Source organism: Salvelinus alpinus, chromosome 22 (assembly GCF_045679555.1).
Source record: "Salvelinus alpinus chromosome 22, SLU_Salpinus.1, whole genome shotgun sequence".
Lineage (NCBI taxonomy): Eukaryota > Metazoa > Chordata > Actinopteri > Salmoniformes > Salmonidae > Salvelinus > Salvelinus alpinus.
Genome location: NC_092107.1, coordinates 26,883,891 through 26,896,228, shown reverse-complemented (window position 1 = coordinate 26,896,228; position 12,338 = coordinate 26,883,891). Strand labels below are relative to the sequence as shown.

General features: G+C 43.6%; 1 protein-coding gene across 2 annotated transcripts; it reads right to left on the bottom strand.

The window, feature by feature from the left end:
- LOC139549357 (axin interactor, dorsalization-associated protein) lies at positions 1 to 7,030 on the bottom strand. Of its 2 annotated transcripts, none has more exons than XM_071359780.1 (9): positions 6,730 to 7,030; positions 4,994 to 5,374; positions 4,016 to 4,070; positions 3,843 to 3,906; positions 3,496 to 3,599; positions 2,536 to 2,658; positions 2,206 to 2,328; positions 1,933 to 2,044; positions 1 to 1,703 (listed from the first exon to the last, which is right to left on the bottom strand). In XM_071359780.1, the coding sequence occupies exons 6-9, from the start codon at positions 2,621 to 2,623 to the stop codon at positions 1,607 to 1,609; spliced, it is 420 nt and encodes a 139-aa protein (XP_071215881.1). In that variant the 5' UTR covers positions 2,624 to 2,658; positions 3,496 to 3,599; positions 3,843 to 3,906; positions 4,016 to 4,070; positions 4,994 to 5,374; positions 6,730 to 7,030; the 3' UTR covers positions 1 to 1,606. The 2 variants fall into 2 exon arrangements, with proteins under 2 accessions (XP_071215881.1, XP_071215880.1); XM_071359779.1 differs by lacking the exon at positions 6,730 to 7,030 and adding an exon at positions 5,548 to 5,956 and having other exon boundaries at positions 4,994 to 5,157.
- Between the last annotated feature and the right edge of the window lie 5,308 nt (positions 7,031 to 12,338).

The following is a 12,338-nucleotide window of genomic DNA, read 5'->3' as shown; positions in this document are numbered from 1 at the left end:
TTCAAACAGCATTTTGTTTATTAAAAATGAAAGCAGTGTAAATTGTCAGTCCAATGATAAATGTTCATTTTATCACAACCTGTTACCAAAAGCACAACACTGTATTGACAATCGTCAACCCTGTCGTGCAGCACACACAATAATATGCACTGATTAGTGTCTCTTAATGCCGTGTTCAAAACAACTGGGAACTCAGAAATCTCCAACTTCAGTGTGTTCAAGACAACCGGGAACTCTGAAAAAAAACAAGCTCCGACTGGGAGAATTTTTTTAAAGTCATCCAACTCGGAATTCCAAGTCGGGAACTCTGGCACCTTTCTAGAGCTCTGACTTTTCGACCCGATGATCACTGACGTCATGATTTGACCAAATTTTTTTCAGAGTTCCCGGTTGTCTTGAAAGCACCATAAGTGTATTCAGTTAGTGCCATTACAAAAAAAAATATTAATAAAAAGGAGACAATGTTTTAATAGTGGTTAGCCAGTGTGGCCTTGATGGGAACAGCATTCAAAACAAAGGTAAAAGTCAACTTCAGTTACATGCAGCATCCTTTTCAACTCCCTTTATAACAGGATGACATCATAGCATCTCAGAATCCTTTTTGAATGCTAAAAAAATGCATCCTTCCTCCCATCCTTGAAGTAATCACACATATAATGTGATAGATTAAAGCAAATATCCCAATATATTAATTTTACCTATTAAATAACGCCAGATCAGTGATAAGGATGTAAGTAAATGAACAGGGCAGTTGTATATTTTCAATGTGGCAGTGTCAGCACCAGGATATGACATCATCAATAGACCGCTTGAGCACCTATGACCATGTTGATCCTCTTTCATCTCCAAAGGGAAAGGCAGAGGAAGACTAAAGACGAGGCTGGTTGTTTGACATACAGTACCAATTGCTAACTCAACTTTTATTTTCCATTGAGCATCATGCAGAGAGGAGAAAAAAAGTGATCGCTAATTGGCACCAGAGGGGTCAAATGCTGCGTTTTGTAACCAAGTGGGAATTTACCATTTGAAAGGCCCTCCAACTGGTAATTACTAGTGGGAAACTCATACATCATCCTGAGCTCCCACTTCTCCCACATGCTGACCTTTGATGTCACCATTTAGGAAATGACCTGGATAACAGCATTTTTCTGCAATTAAATGCAACAAAACATTATTTATAAAAAGCAATCTATTAATATGTTTTTTAACACTCATTTGTTTACCAGCATGATAGCTTTTAGTTTATGGTTTAGGCAGCTTGTTGGCCATTAGCCAAATGATCTTTTCTCAACAAGTTCAAATCACGTGAATGCATCCAACTGGTATTTACGACTTCACAACTTGTAAATTCCCACCTCCCACTTGGTTACGAAGCAGCATTATACAGTAGTGTGTTGTCACCACTGTAGTTAATATGTGTCATCCAGGGCCGTCCTATCACAGAGTTGAGGTTGTGGCATTTGGGCCTGCTGGGTTTAGTATTGTTGATGTGAGTGGAGGCGGATAGGGAGTCGGTACACCAAACTTTGCTGGATGTCTGATGACTACAGTGGAATTCTGTGGCGCTTCTGCTTTCTTGATGTGCTCTACTCTGTGACCTCTGTTATTAATCTTTGTGCAACGTCTGGTGGAGGTGGAGATAGAGTGGCTTCTTGGTCAGGAGCTGGAGCTTCTTCCTCTTGAAGTCAGTAGGCTTCTTGTACCTGCCATCCGATAGCATAAATAAGTGATTAATTCAAACAGTATATTCAAACGGCAGACTGAACCAGAACCCCACCCCCTCCCCCCTCCCCCCACCCCCCAGAAAAAATAGCTAAAATCTGAGATTCTCAAAATAAATAGTTATCAAATTTAATTTATTTCCATCTTAAAATAAAATAGTGAGTACATTTAAAGAAAGTTAATCTGGAAAACACAAAATGTGTCACTCACAACTCGATCACAATGGGACCAGGTTTGATCTCATCCATTTCCATGAAGGCAAAACATTTTGTGCTTGTAAACCCCTTCTTGGGTTTATAATGCTTGAACTCAAAGAAAATAGCTGGCCCCGGAACATGAACAAAATTCAGGATTAACGATTGTCTGCCCAATCCCTCTGCAAGGATTTGAACATAAACTGACACTGTATTAGCTTAATATTACATGATACTGGCTAAATAGAGGCCCCACTACTAATTCAGTAGAAATAGAACGTTTGACTACCTTTTGGTAGTCTCTCGATATGTCTCTGGATCTCAATGTCTACGCTGAAGTGAATGTATGTGTCCTCCTTTCGGGTTGCCACAGGTGTGTCTTGCACTGGGTTCAAATCAATGCCACTCAAATCTGTTGGGAAACAAAACGTTCAGATTCACTTGGGCTGTTCTGCAGGAATAAATTATATTTATAAAAATGTACTGTCAAGTGTCAACTCAACAGAGATAATTATTTTAACATTTTTCTAGATTATCACTGTTTCAGACCTTACCATTTCAGATGTGAAGGTAAGCAACTCATCTCAGCAATGTAAACAATGTAGCCTACATTTAGTACCTTTCACACTAACTGTCATGTAGGGATCAATGCATTGCCCAGCATCTTTCAGCCCAATCTTGTCAATCTTTATTGTGAGCAGCGACATCCTGGGCTCTGAGGGTAACCGTGGCAACAATGTACCTGTTGGAGACATGAAAGCTGTAACTTTCTAAAGATACAATAATTGCAGAAAACATTCCCACGTTCCCAGAACTAATGCAGCTGAAATCAAGATAATGGTACCGTCCCAAATGGAACCCTACTCCCTATATTATTATACCTTGATTTCAACAAGGAACACAGACTGAGACCAAGGTCTCTTTTACAGCTGGGCCCTGCGTATACATGTTTACACATACAGTTTATGTACAATGATTAAGAAACTACACAAAACAAAAAAATACAGCAGCAGATTGTTACATTTACACATAGGTTATTCCCCTAACAGCACAAGAACTTGCATTACCGAAGCAGTTACAAGCAATACAAAAATAAAAATCACACAATAAATGTTTAAAATGGGCAAGGGGGACAAGTTCACTACTATAGTGCACTACTTTGACCAGGGCCCATATTGCACTGCATAGGGAATCGGGTGTCATTTGGGACGTAACCAGTGTCTATACTTACAGATCCTTGTTCAAGTCATTACTGTCAGCAGTATTTTACTTATACAATAATAGGCAGCAGAAGAAGTTGTAGACTGACTAACAGATAAGGCTAAGATGACATACACGTTTTGGTGAATGCTTATAAAAAAAATACATTGTAAAGTAGATTCAACAACTAAAGCTATCTAGTAGTAGTAGGATAGGGTTTTTGATAATAACACACTGGCACTCAAAACAGGGCCACAAAGCCAAAAAAAATAACAATGGCAAAATTACACAGTCAGATTCAGAATAAAGACCAATGGTTATGAATGCTCTATATACACCATAGATTACAAATAAAACACAGTATTTGTTGAGTTCTTACCTGGTACTCTGTTGGGAAAGGACTCTGGGGAGCCTGCTCCTGTAGCAGCATCCTCCTCTTCTTCCACCTCCAAGTTCTCCTCCTCCCCTGGGGCAAGGATTCTCCTGAATGTAAGATTTCATTCATTAGATTACTTGTTGAATATTTACAGGCTCAGCATGATGTTAGGAGATTAGATCATTCAGATGGGGAAGCCATTGTTGAATTTTTAGTAATACCGTTTGCTTTACTCCATAATTTGCTCTGATTTGTTCTGATTATTGTGTACTTAAACAAAAAACTCTGTATTTACATTGGGTACGACAATAAGTGGCCTGCATTGTGATGGTTCATCGATCTTCATTTACCTCAAGGGCACTGGCTGCACATCAAAAGCAAAATCTTTGTTATACGTCAAAATACTCTTGATAACTGTTGAGAGAAAAGCACAATTAACACATTACATTGCCAAAAACATTTAACTAATGATGAATAAAGCATTCAGATGTTGACGAAATCATATTCTTCCTAGTATACATACTGATTTCCAGTTTCTTCAGATCTTCCAACTTGAACTCCTCCTGAGATTGTGTGCACTAAAGGATCAAAAGAAGATGGAAAATATTGAAATGTTCAAGAATTTGCTGAAGACATGAATAGATGTGAGCCAATTGTCACAGCCTTGGAACATCTGACAACTCTGACAAAATCTTCCTGTGATTCACTGACACGGTTGTGTTACAGAATTAAATGCATATTATAGAAGGTTAAGAATTAGAAATCATAAAAAAACAGAATGAGTGTAACATCATACTTTAGTCATAACACAGACACTGGATTTTTATCAATATGATAATTGGCTGGCGAGCCGGAACATGTTCACATACACACTTAATTAGATGAATACTCAAGACAAAGGAGATGAATGTGGACTACAGGAAAAGGAGGACCGAACACACCCCCATTCTCATCGACGGGGCTGTAGTGGTGCAGGTTGAGAGCTTCAAGCTCCTTGGTGTCCACATCACCAACAAACTAACATGGTCCAAGCACACCAAGATAGTCGCGAAGAGGGCACGACAAAACCTATTCCCCCTCAGGAGACTGAAAAGATTTGGCATGGTTCCTCAGATCCTGAAAAGTTTTGACAGCTGCACCATCGAGAGCATCCTGACTGGTTGCATCACTGCCTTACAGCTCGGCCTCCGACCGCAAGGCACTACAGAGGGTAGTGCGTAAGTTGCCACAAAGTTGCGTAAGGCCAAGCTTCCCTCCAGTTTTTAATGAAAGCTGCTTGTTCAACAGGCTGACGGGTGGGTCATTCTGGGGTACCTTTCTCTTCTTTCTTATAGAGCCGTCCAGACGTACAAACTTGAAAGCCTCCTCCCCAGAGACCAACCAGACAGACACAGAGAGGGAGATATTTACAGACACAGAGGAAGAGCGAGAGAGAGGTAGGGAGAAAAAAAAGTTGAGAGATGTCCATATACAATATTATAAATGTTTATGTGTATGTTACCTGAGTGGGACGTGCAGAAGGGCATGAGACGAAGGAATGTGGAGTATTGGGGAAAGTAGTGGAATGTGTTAATTGTGCGGGTGCCCATGGAGCTGGGGATCAGAATTGTCCCATGCAGGAGAGGTAGGTTGAGGTTTCCAGGGTAGTGCAGATGTTGTCATATGCTGAGGCAGTGAAGAAAGGAGAGGAAGATGGGTTAAGGGGAGGAGTGGTGAAAGTAGTAGAGACATACCAGTACAGAGGGATAGGCCAAAAAGTGATATAAGTTTCAGTAAGATTGGATTTTTAGCATTTATAGCAATAGTTATCAATTGTACTACAGGGATGGATCAGGAGTCCAGTTCCTTGTGGTCTTGTGAAAGCCAGTCTCACGGGGTGTCTCTAATGAAACAACAGACATTGCTACTGGTAAATAAGAGCATCTCATGTATAGATGAAAACAATAAATCGGGCATTAACATACACTACATGACCAAAGGTATGTGGACACCTGCTCGTCAAACATCTCATCAAAATCATGGGCATTAATATGGAGTTGTACCCCCTTTGCTGACCTAACAGCCTCCACTCTTCTGGGAAGGCTTTCCACTTGATGTTGAAACATTGCTGCGGGGACTTGCTTCCATTCAGCCACAAGAGCATTCGTGAGGTCGGGCACTGATGTTGGGCGATTAGGCCTGGCTGGCAGTCGGCGGTCCAATTCATCCCGATGGGGTTGAGGTCAGGGCTCTGTGCTAGCCAGTCAAGTTTGTCCACAGCGATCTCAACAAACCATTTCTGTATGGCCTTTGTGCACAGGGGCATTGACATGCTGAAACAGGAAAGAGCCTTCCCCCAAAACTGTTGCCACAAAGTTGCAAGCACAGAATCGTCTAGAATGTCATTGTTTGCTGTAGCGCTAAGATCTCTTCACTGGAACTAAGGGGACTACCTCCAACCATGAAAAACAGCCCCAGACCATTATTCCGCCTCCACTTTACAGTTGACACTATGCATTCGGGCAGGTAGTGTTCTCCTGACATTCGCCAAACCCAGATTCGTTCATCGGACTGCTAGATGGTTAAAGCGTGATTCATCACTCCCGAGAATGCGTTTCCACTGCTCCAGAGTTCAATGACAGCGAGCTTTACACTACTCCAGCCGACGCTTGGAACCGCGCTCAGGGATCTTAGGCTTGTGTGTGGCTGCTCAGCCATGGAAACCCATTTCAAGAAGCTTCCGACGAACAGTTCTTGTGCTGAAGTTGCTTTCAGAGGCCGTTTGGAACTCGGTAGTGAGGGTTGCAACTGAGGATGATTTCTACGAGCTATACGCTTCAGCACTCGGCAGTTGTCTGTGAGCTTGTGGGCTACCACTTCGCAGCTGAGCCGTTGTTGCTCCAATATGTTTCCACTTCACAATAACAGCACTAGCAGGGCAGAAACTTGACAAACTGACTTGTTGGAAAGGTGGCATCCTATGATGGTGCCACGTTGAAAGTCACTAAGCTCTTCAGTAAGGCCATTCTACTGCCAATGTTTGTCTATGGAGATTGCATGGTTGTGTACTCGATTTTATACACCTGTCATCAACAGGTGTGGCTGAAATAGCCGAATCTACTAATTTGAAGGGGTGTCAACATACTTTTGTGTGTATGTAGTACCAGTCAGTAAACAGCAGCTTGAACTAGCTAACTAGCTGGTTTAGCTTACTCAAGGGTTCACATATTCTTCTACACACTCCATTTTATAAATGACCTTTAAATAAAGGAGGCGCCAGGGGAAGGTTTGGCTTCTTGATTCGTTTTCTGTTGATTGATTCATCGTCATCTGAAGACTCATTTTCGCCCTGTTCTTCTCCAGGCGCCCTCAGTTCTGACTCCAGATCATCCATGACTCACCGTTCAAAGTTCGACCTATTTTCGTTAACAATCACGTGAAAGGCCACAACATATATTTGATGTAGGTTGTTTAGCAAAAAGTGTGAATTTGCGCCAAACACCATGCACGATACCAGCGTCTTATCAGCAACACAAAAAAAGTACTTTCGCCCACGTAATAGTAGAAAAGTGGCATTAATTATTCATGACAAAAATAATTGTCTTAAAATTAACAATGATTCAAATTTCTTCATATTTAAGTAATATTTGCATTCAATTTGGGGTTCAACACATGTTCCAAGGTCAAATAAATGCCTCCAATGCAATACACTGTATATGAAATACATATTGGTTTATAGGGAGAAAATTATTCTAGGTGCCAAAGTAAAATCATCAAATCAAATCAAGTTTATTTTAGATAGCCCTTCGTACATCAGCTAATATCTCGAAGTGCTGTACAGAAACCCAGCCTAAAACCCCAAACAGCAAGCAATGCAGGTGTAGAAGCACGGTGGCTAGGAAAAACTCCCTAGAAAGGCCAAAACCTAGGAAGAAACCTAGAGAGGAACCAGGCTATGAGGGGTGGCCAGTCCTCTTCTGGCTGTGCCGGGTGGAGATTATAACAGAACATGGCCAAGATGTTCAAATGTTCATAAATGACCAGCATGGTCAAATAATAATCAGGAGTAAATGTCAGTTGGCTTTTCATAGCCGATCATTAAGAGTATCTCTACCGCTCCTGCGGTCTCTAGAGAGTTGAAAACAGCAGGTCTGGGACAGGTAGCACGTCCGGTGGACAGGTCAGGGTTCCATAGGCAGAACAGTTGAAACTGGACCAGCAGCAAGGCCAGGTCTACTGGGGACAGCAAGGAGTCATCATGCCCGGTAGTCCTGACGCATGGTCCTAGGGCTCAGGTCCTCCTCCGAGAGAGAGAGAGACAGAAAGAGAGAAGCAGAGAATTAGAGAGAGCATACTTAAATTCACACAGGACACCGGATAAGACAGGAGAAGTACTCCAGATATAACCAACTGACCCCAGCCCCCAGACACATAAACTACTGCAGCATAAATACTGGAGGTTGAGACAGGAGGGGTCAGGAGACACTGTGGCCCCATCCAATGATACCCCCGGACAGGGCCAAACAGGAAGGATATAACCCCACCCACTTTGCCAAAGCACAGCCACCGCACCACTAGAGGGATATCTTCAACCACCAACTTACAATCCTGAGACAAGGCCGAGTATAGCCCACAAAGATCTCCACCACAGCACAAACCAAGGGGGGGCGCCAACCCAGACAGGAAGATCACGTCAGTAACTCAACCCACTCAAGTGACGCACCCCTCCTAGGAACGGCATGAAAGAGCACCAGTAAGCCAGTGACTCAGCCCCTGTAATAGGGTTAGAGGCAGAGAATCCCAGTGGAGAGAGGGGAACCGGCCAGGCAGAGACAGCAAGGGCGGTTCGTTGCTCCAGAGCATTTCCGTTCACCTTCACACTCCTGGGCCAGACTACACTCAATCATATGACCTACTGAAGAGATAAGTCTTCAGTAAAGACTTAAAGGTTGAAACCGAGTCTGCGTCTCTCACATGGATAGGCAGACCATTCCATAAAAATGGAGATCTATAGGAGAAAGCCCTGCCTCCAGCTGTTTGCTTAGAAATTCTAGGGACAATTAGGAGGCCTGCGTCTTGTGACCGTTTGTACGTATGTACGGTGTGTTGGGTGGTGGTGTTGGGATTACTGGTGTTGGGATTACTCACTAGGGTCTGTAGAATCTATATATGATGTTATTTTATGGGGGACTGAGGTCTATGGCAACACTTTCTACTCCACCCAGTCCATAGCCCCCAATACAATACACTATAGAGTACCACAGTATGAGTCATAATACGCATAAAATAAATTGTTCCAATCGTTTTTCCCTTACTGGATTATAGAAACACTTAAAATAAGGTCTGTGTTTCGTGTAGGCTTACTTTTGAGTGACGTTTTGATAACTGTGTAAATCTCTCTAGGTCCAGGACAAGCTGACTTATCAATATAATGCTAATTAGCTGCTAATGTGGCTATCATAAAGAACTAAAAATGCCATGAATGATCTGGATGAGACTGCCGAATCGAGACAAAGGTAAGAATCTCTTGATTAACTATATCTAATGTTAGCAAAATGTAGTAATGAATACATTTCTTTAAATTGACAATTCTGTGAACTGTTTTGTGCAAGTTTTGAATTGACACAATATACCTGTTTGCAAAGGTCAGCTAGAGATGACGTGCAGGAGCTTGCAGGGATTTGTAGTCTTGCATGTCTACTTTGACGCTAATTAGCATTTTAGAATCTGAGAGTAAATAGACCCGAATATATTGATGAAAGTCACCTTGTCCAAGAGTGATTTAAATGGTTATCAAAACGTCATGCCAGGGTAAGCCTATACAAAACACAGCCCTTAAGTGTTTCTAAAATTCCTTAAGGGGAAAAATGAATGGTGGAAAAACGATTGGAACCATTTCCCTGTTCGGGTATTATGACACCGCCACTTTGGGGCTCTATAGCTGGGATAGGCAACTCTGTTCCTGGAGCGCAGCAGGTACTACAGGATTTTGTTCCAACTAGGCACCACACCTGACCAACTGAGCTAATTGATCAGTTCAGTGATTGCCTAAATTCAACACACCCGCTGTTCCAGGTTGGTAAATCAAAAACATGAAGGGTCTGCGGCACTCCAGGCCCATGGTTGCCTAGCCCTGCACTATAGGCCTATAAATTACATATTGGCTTAAATAGAAACAACTATTCTAGATGCTGAAATAAAGTGGGGTTGGGATTACTCACTAGGGTCTTCATTTTAATTTGACTTTATAACAAGAGGGCTTTGTGTTCGAGCCTATTTAAGAAATAAGAGGTAGGCCTACCTGTTTCACAGACAATTATAGGCTATACTATCCATAGATCTAACCTATATAATAATGATTTAACAACAATATACAGGAATAAAATATAATAAATTAGGGAAGGGAGTTTGTTGCAGAGATCTGGTGTTGGTGGAAGAACTGGTAAAGGGTGGACCTAGTGCTAAAGTAGGAGTTGACTGTACTGATAGTGACACTGTTGTCTGGGGTGATAAGCGTTAACTGTGGAGTTGACCGTACTGATAAATGCATAGATAAGAATAATTTGACACAACAGATGATAAATTAAAATAAGGCTCTTGAACCACCAAATCTGAAGCATAAATTGTATGGGAGTGGCATGGATGTTGAAAGTTAAGACTCAAATTTTGTGTGTGTGTGGGGGGGAGGGGGGGGGACAAAAATGCATTTTGGGAATGTCATCATATTTCAATGGCAATACATTCCATTATGCAGCATAATGAAAAATGTGATTTCCAATTTTGTGAGGAAGTTGACAAAACCTTGCAATGGCCAATTGGAAAACCAATTGTCACTAAACATAGTGTCAAAAATCTTAGGAATATGTGGGACAAGAATGGAGGTTTTGTTAATCAGCCTCAGCCTCAGTTTAGCCTCAGTTTAAATCAGATTGAGGAATAGGTTGAGTTGACCAATCCGTTGGGCCGTCACCCATATGTAATGAAATAGGAGATGAGGATGACAGCACAAATTTAAGTCGGTGCAACAGTCAGACTAAACTAATTGGTACAAAAACACCAAACACAGAGGGGGGAGGAGAAATGCAGTGAAAGGTAAATATGGTGAAGAATGTGTCACACAGCACAAGAAACCCCAAACAGATTTGTTTTTGTAAATCACCAAACTGTAAACAAGCACTGATTGTGTTGGCATATCTCCAGATAGTCAAAAGGATGTTGAATCTGCTACTTTTCTATGCAACTCAATCATGTTGAGTTCAAGTACAGCCATTGTAAAATGGATTTAGTTTTAAAGGGGACTGTGACACAGCTATACAATCTATTGCTAGTGACAACAAAGTGAAATTAAACAAAATGGTAAAATAGAGAATGTAAATGAGGCTCAGGCACAAAATCTTTGGTAGGCTCAGTGCCTCACTTCCCTAGAATAATGTTGGTAATGTAACGATGCGTAGAGTGATGGGTGTGGAGTCAGGTGCAGAGAGCAGAGGAGTCGGAAAAAAACACTTTATTCCTTACAATAAGCACGCACAAAGAGGGTGACACCGAACACAGGCGTAAAACACTCCAAAATAATGTACTACACAGGCACATACGCTGTACAGTGGATAATCCAAAAAACAGAAACACTCCTATACCAAATACAGCAAAACAATCCCGCACGAACACAGGCGGGCTAACTGAACTTAAATAACCCCAACCCAAAACCCCAAACAAGGAACAGGTGAAACCAATTAGACCCAACAAAACAAAAAGGGAAAAAGGGATCGGTAGCAGCTAGTAGACCGGCGACGACGACCGCCGAGCGCCACCCGAACGGGAAGAGGAGCCACCTTCGGTGATATTCGTGACAGTACCCCCCCCCCCCCCCGCCGACACCGGCCTCGAGGACGACCCGGAGGGCGAGGCGCTGGGCGATCCGAATGGAGGCGATGGAATTCCCTCAGCAGAGATGGATCCAATATGTCCACCACCGGGACCCAGCACCTCTCCTCCGGCCCGTACCCCTCCCAGTCCACGAGGTACTGCAGGCCCCTCACCCGGCATCTTGAGTCCAGAATGGCCCGTATCGTGTATGCCGGGGACCCCTCGATGTCCAGAGGGGGCGGAGGGACCTCCGGAACCTCACCGTCCTGCAGGGGACCAGCTACCACCAGCCTGAGGAGAGACACATGAAACGAGGGGTTAATACGATAATAGGAAGGGAGTTGTAATCGATAACACACCTCGTTTATTCTCCTCAGGACTTTGAAGGGCCCTACACACTGCGGACCCAGCTTCCGGCAGGGCAAGCGGAGGGGCAGGTTTCGGGTCGAGAGCCAGACCCTGTCCCCTGGTACAAACACATGGGCCTCACTGCGGTGGCGGTCAGCACTCCTTTTCTGCCGTCCACTAGCTTGTTGGAGGGATTCCTGGACGGCCCTCCAGGTCTCTTTGGAGCGCTGCACCCATTCCTCCACCGCAGGAGCCTCGGTCTGGCTCGGATGCCATGGTGCCAGGACCGGCTGGTACCCCAATACACACTGAAAGGGGGACACGTTAGGAGAGGAGTGGCGTAGTGAGTTCTGGGCCATTTCGGCCCAGGGGATGTATCTCGCCCACCCCTGGCCGGTCCTGGCAATACGACCGCAGAAACCTACCCACCTCCTGGTTCACTCTCTCCACCTGCCCATTACTCTCGGGGTGATAACCGGAGGTCAGGCTTACCGAGACCCCCAAACGCTCCATGAACACCCTCCATACTCGGGACGTGAACTGGGGGCCCCGATCAGAAACGATGTCCTCCGGCACCCCGTAGTGCCGGAAGACGTGGGTGAATAATGCCTCCGCAGCCTGCAGGGCTGTAGGGATACCGGGCAACGGGAGGA

Coding starts and splice junctions, on each gene's coding strand:
- LOC139549357 (XM_071359780.1), bottom strand. CDS start 2,623: ATGTCGCTGCTCACAATAAAGATTGACAAGATTGGGCTGAAAGATGCT. Junction 2,329..2,535: donor CATGACAGTTAGTGTGAAAG/GTACTAAATGTA, acceptor GTTTCCCAACAG/ATTTGAGTGGCATTGATTTG. Junction 2,045..2,205: donor TATCGAGAGACTACCAAAAG/GTAGTCAAACGT, acceptor TTCCGGGGCCAG/CTATTTTCTTTGAGTTCAAG.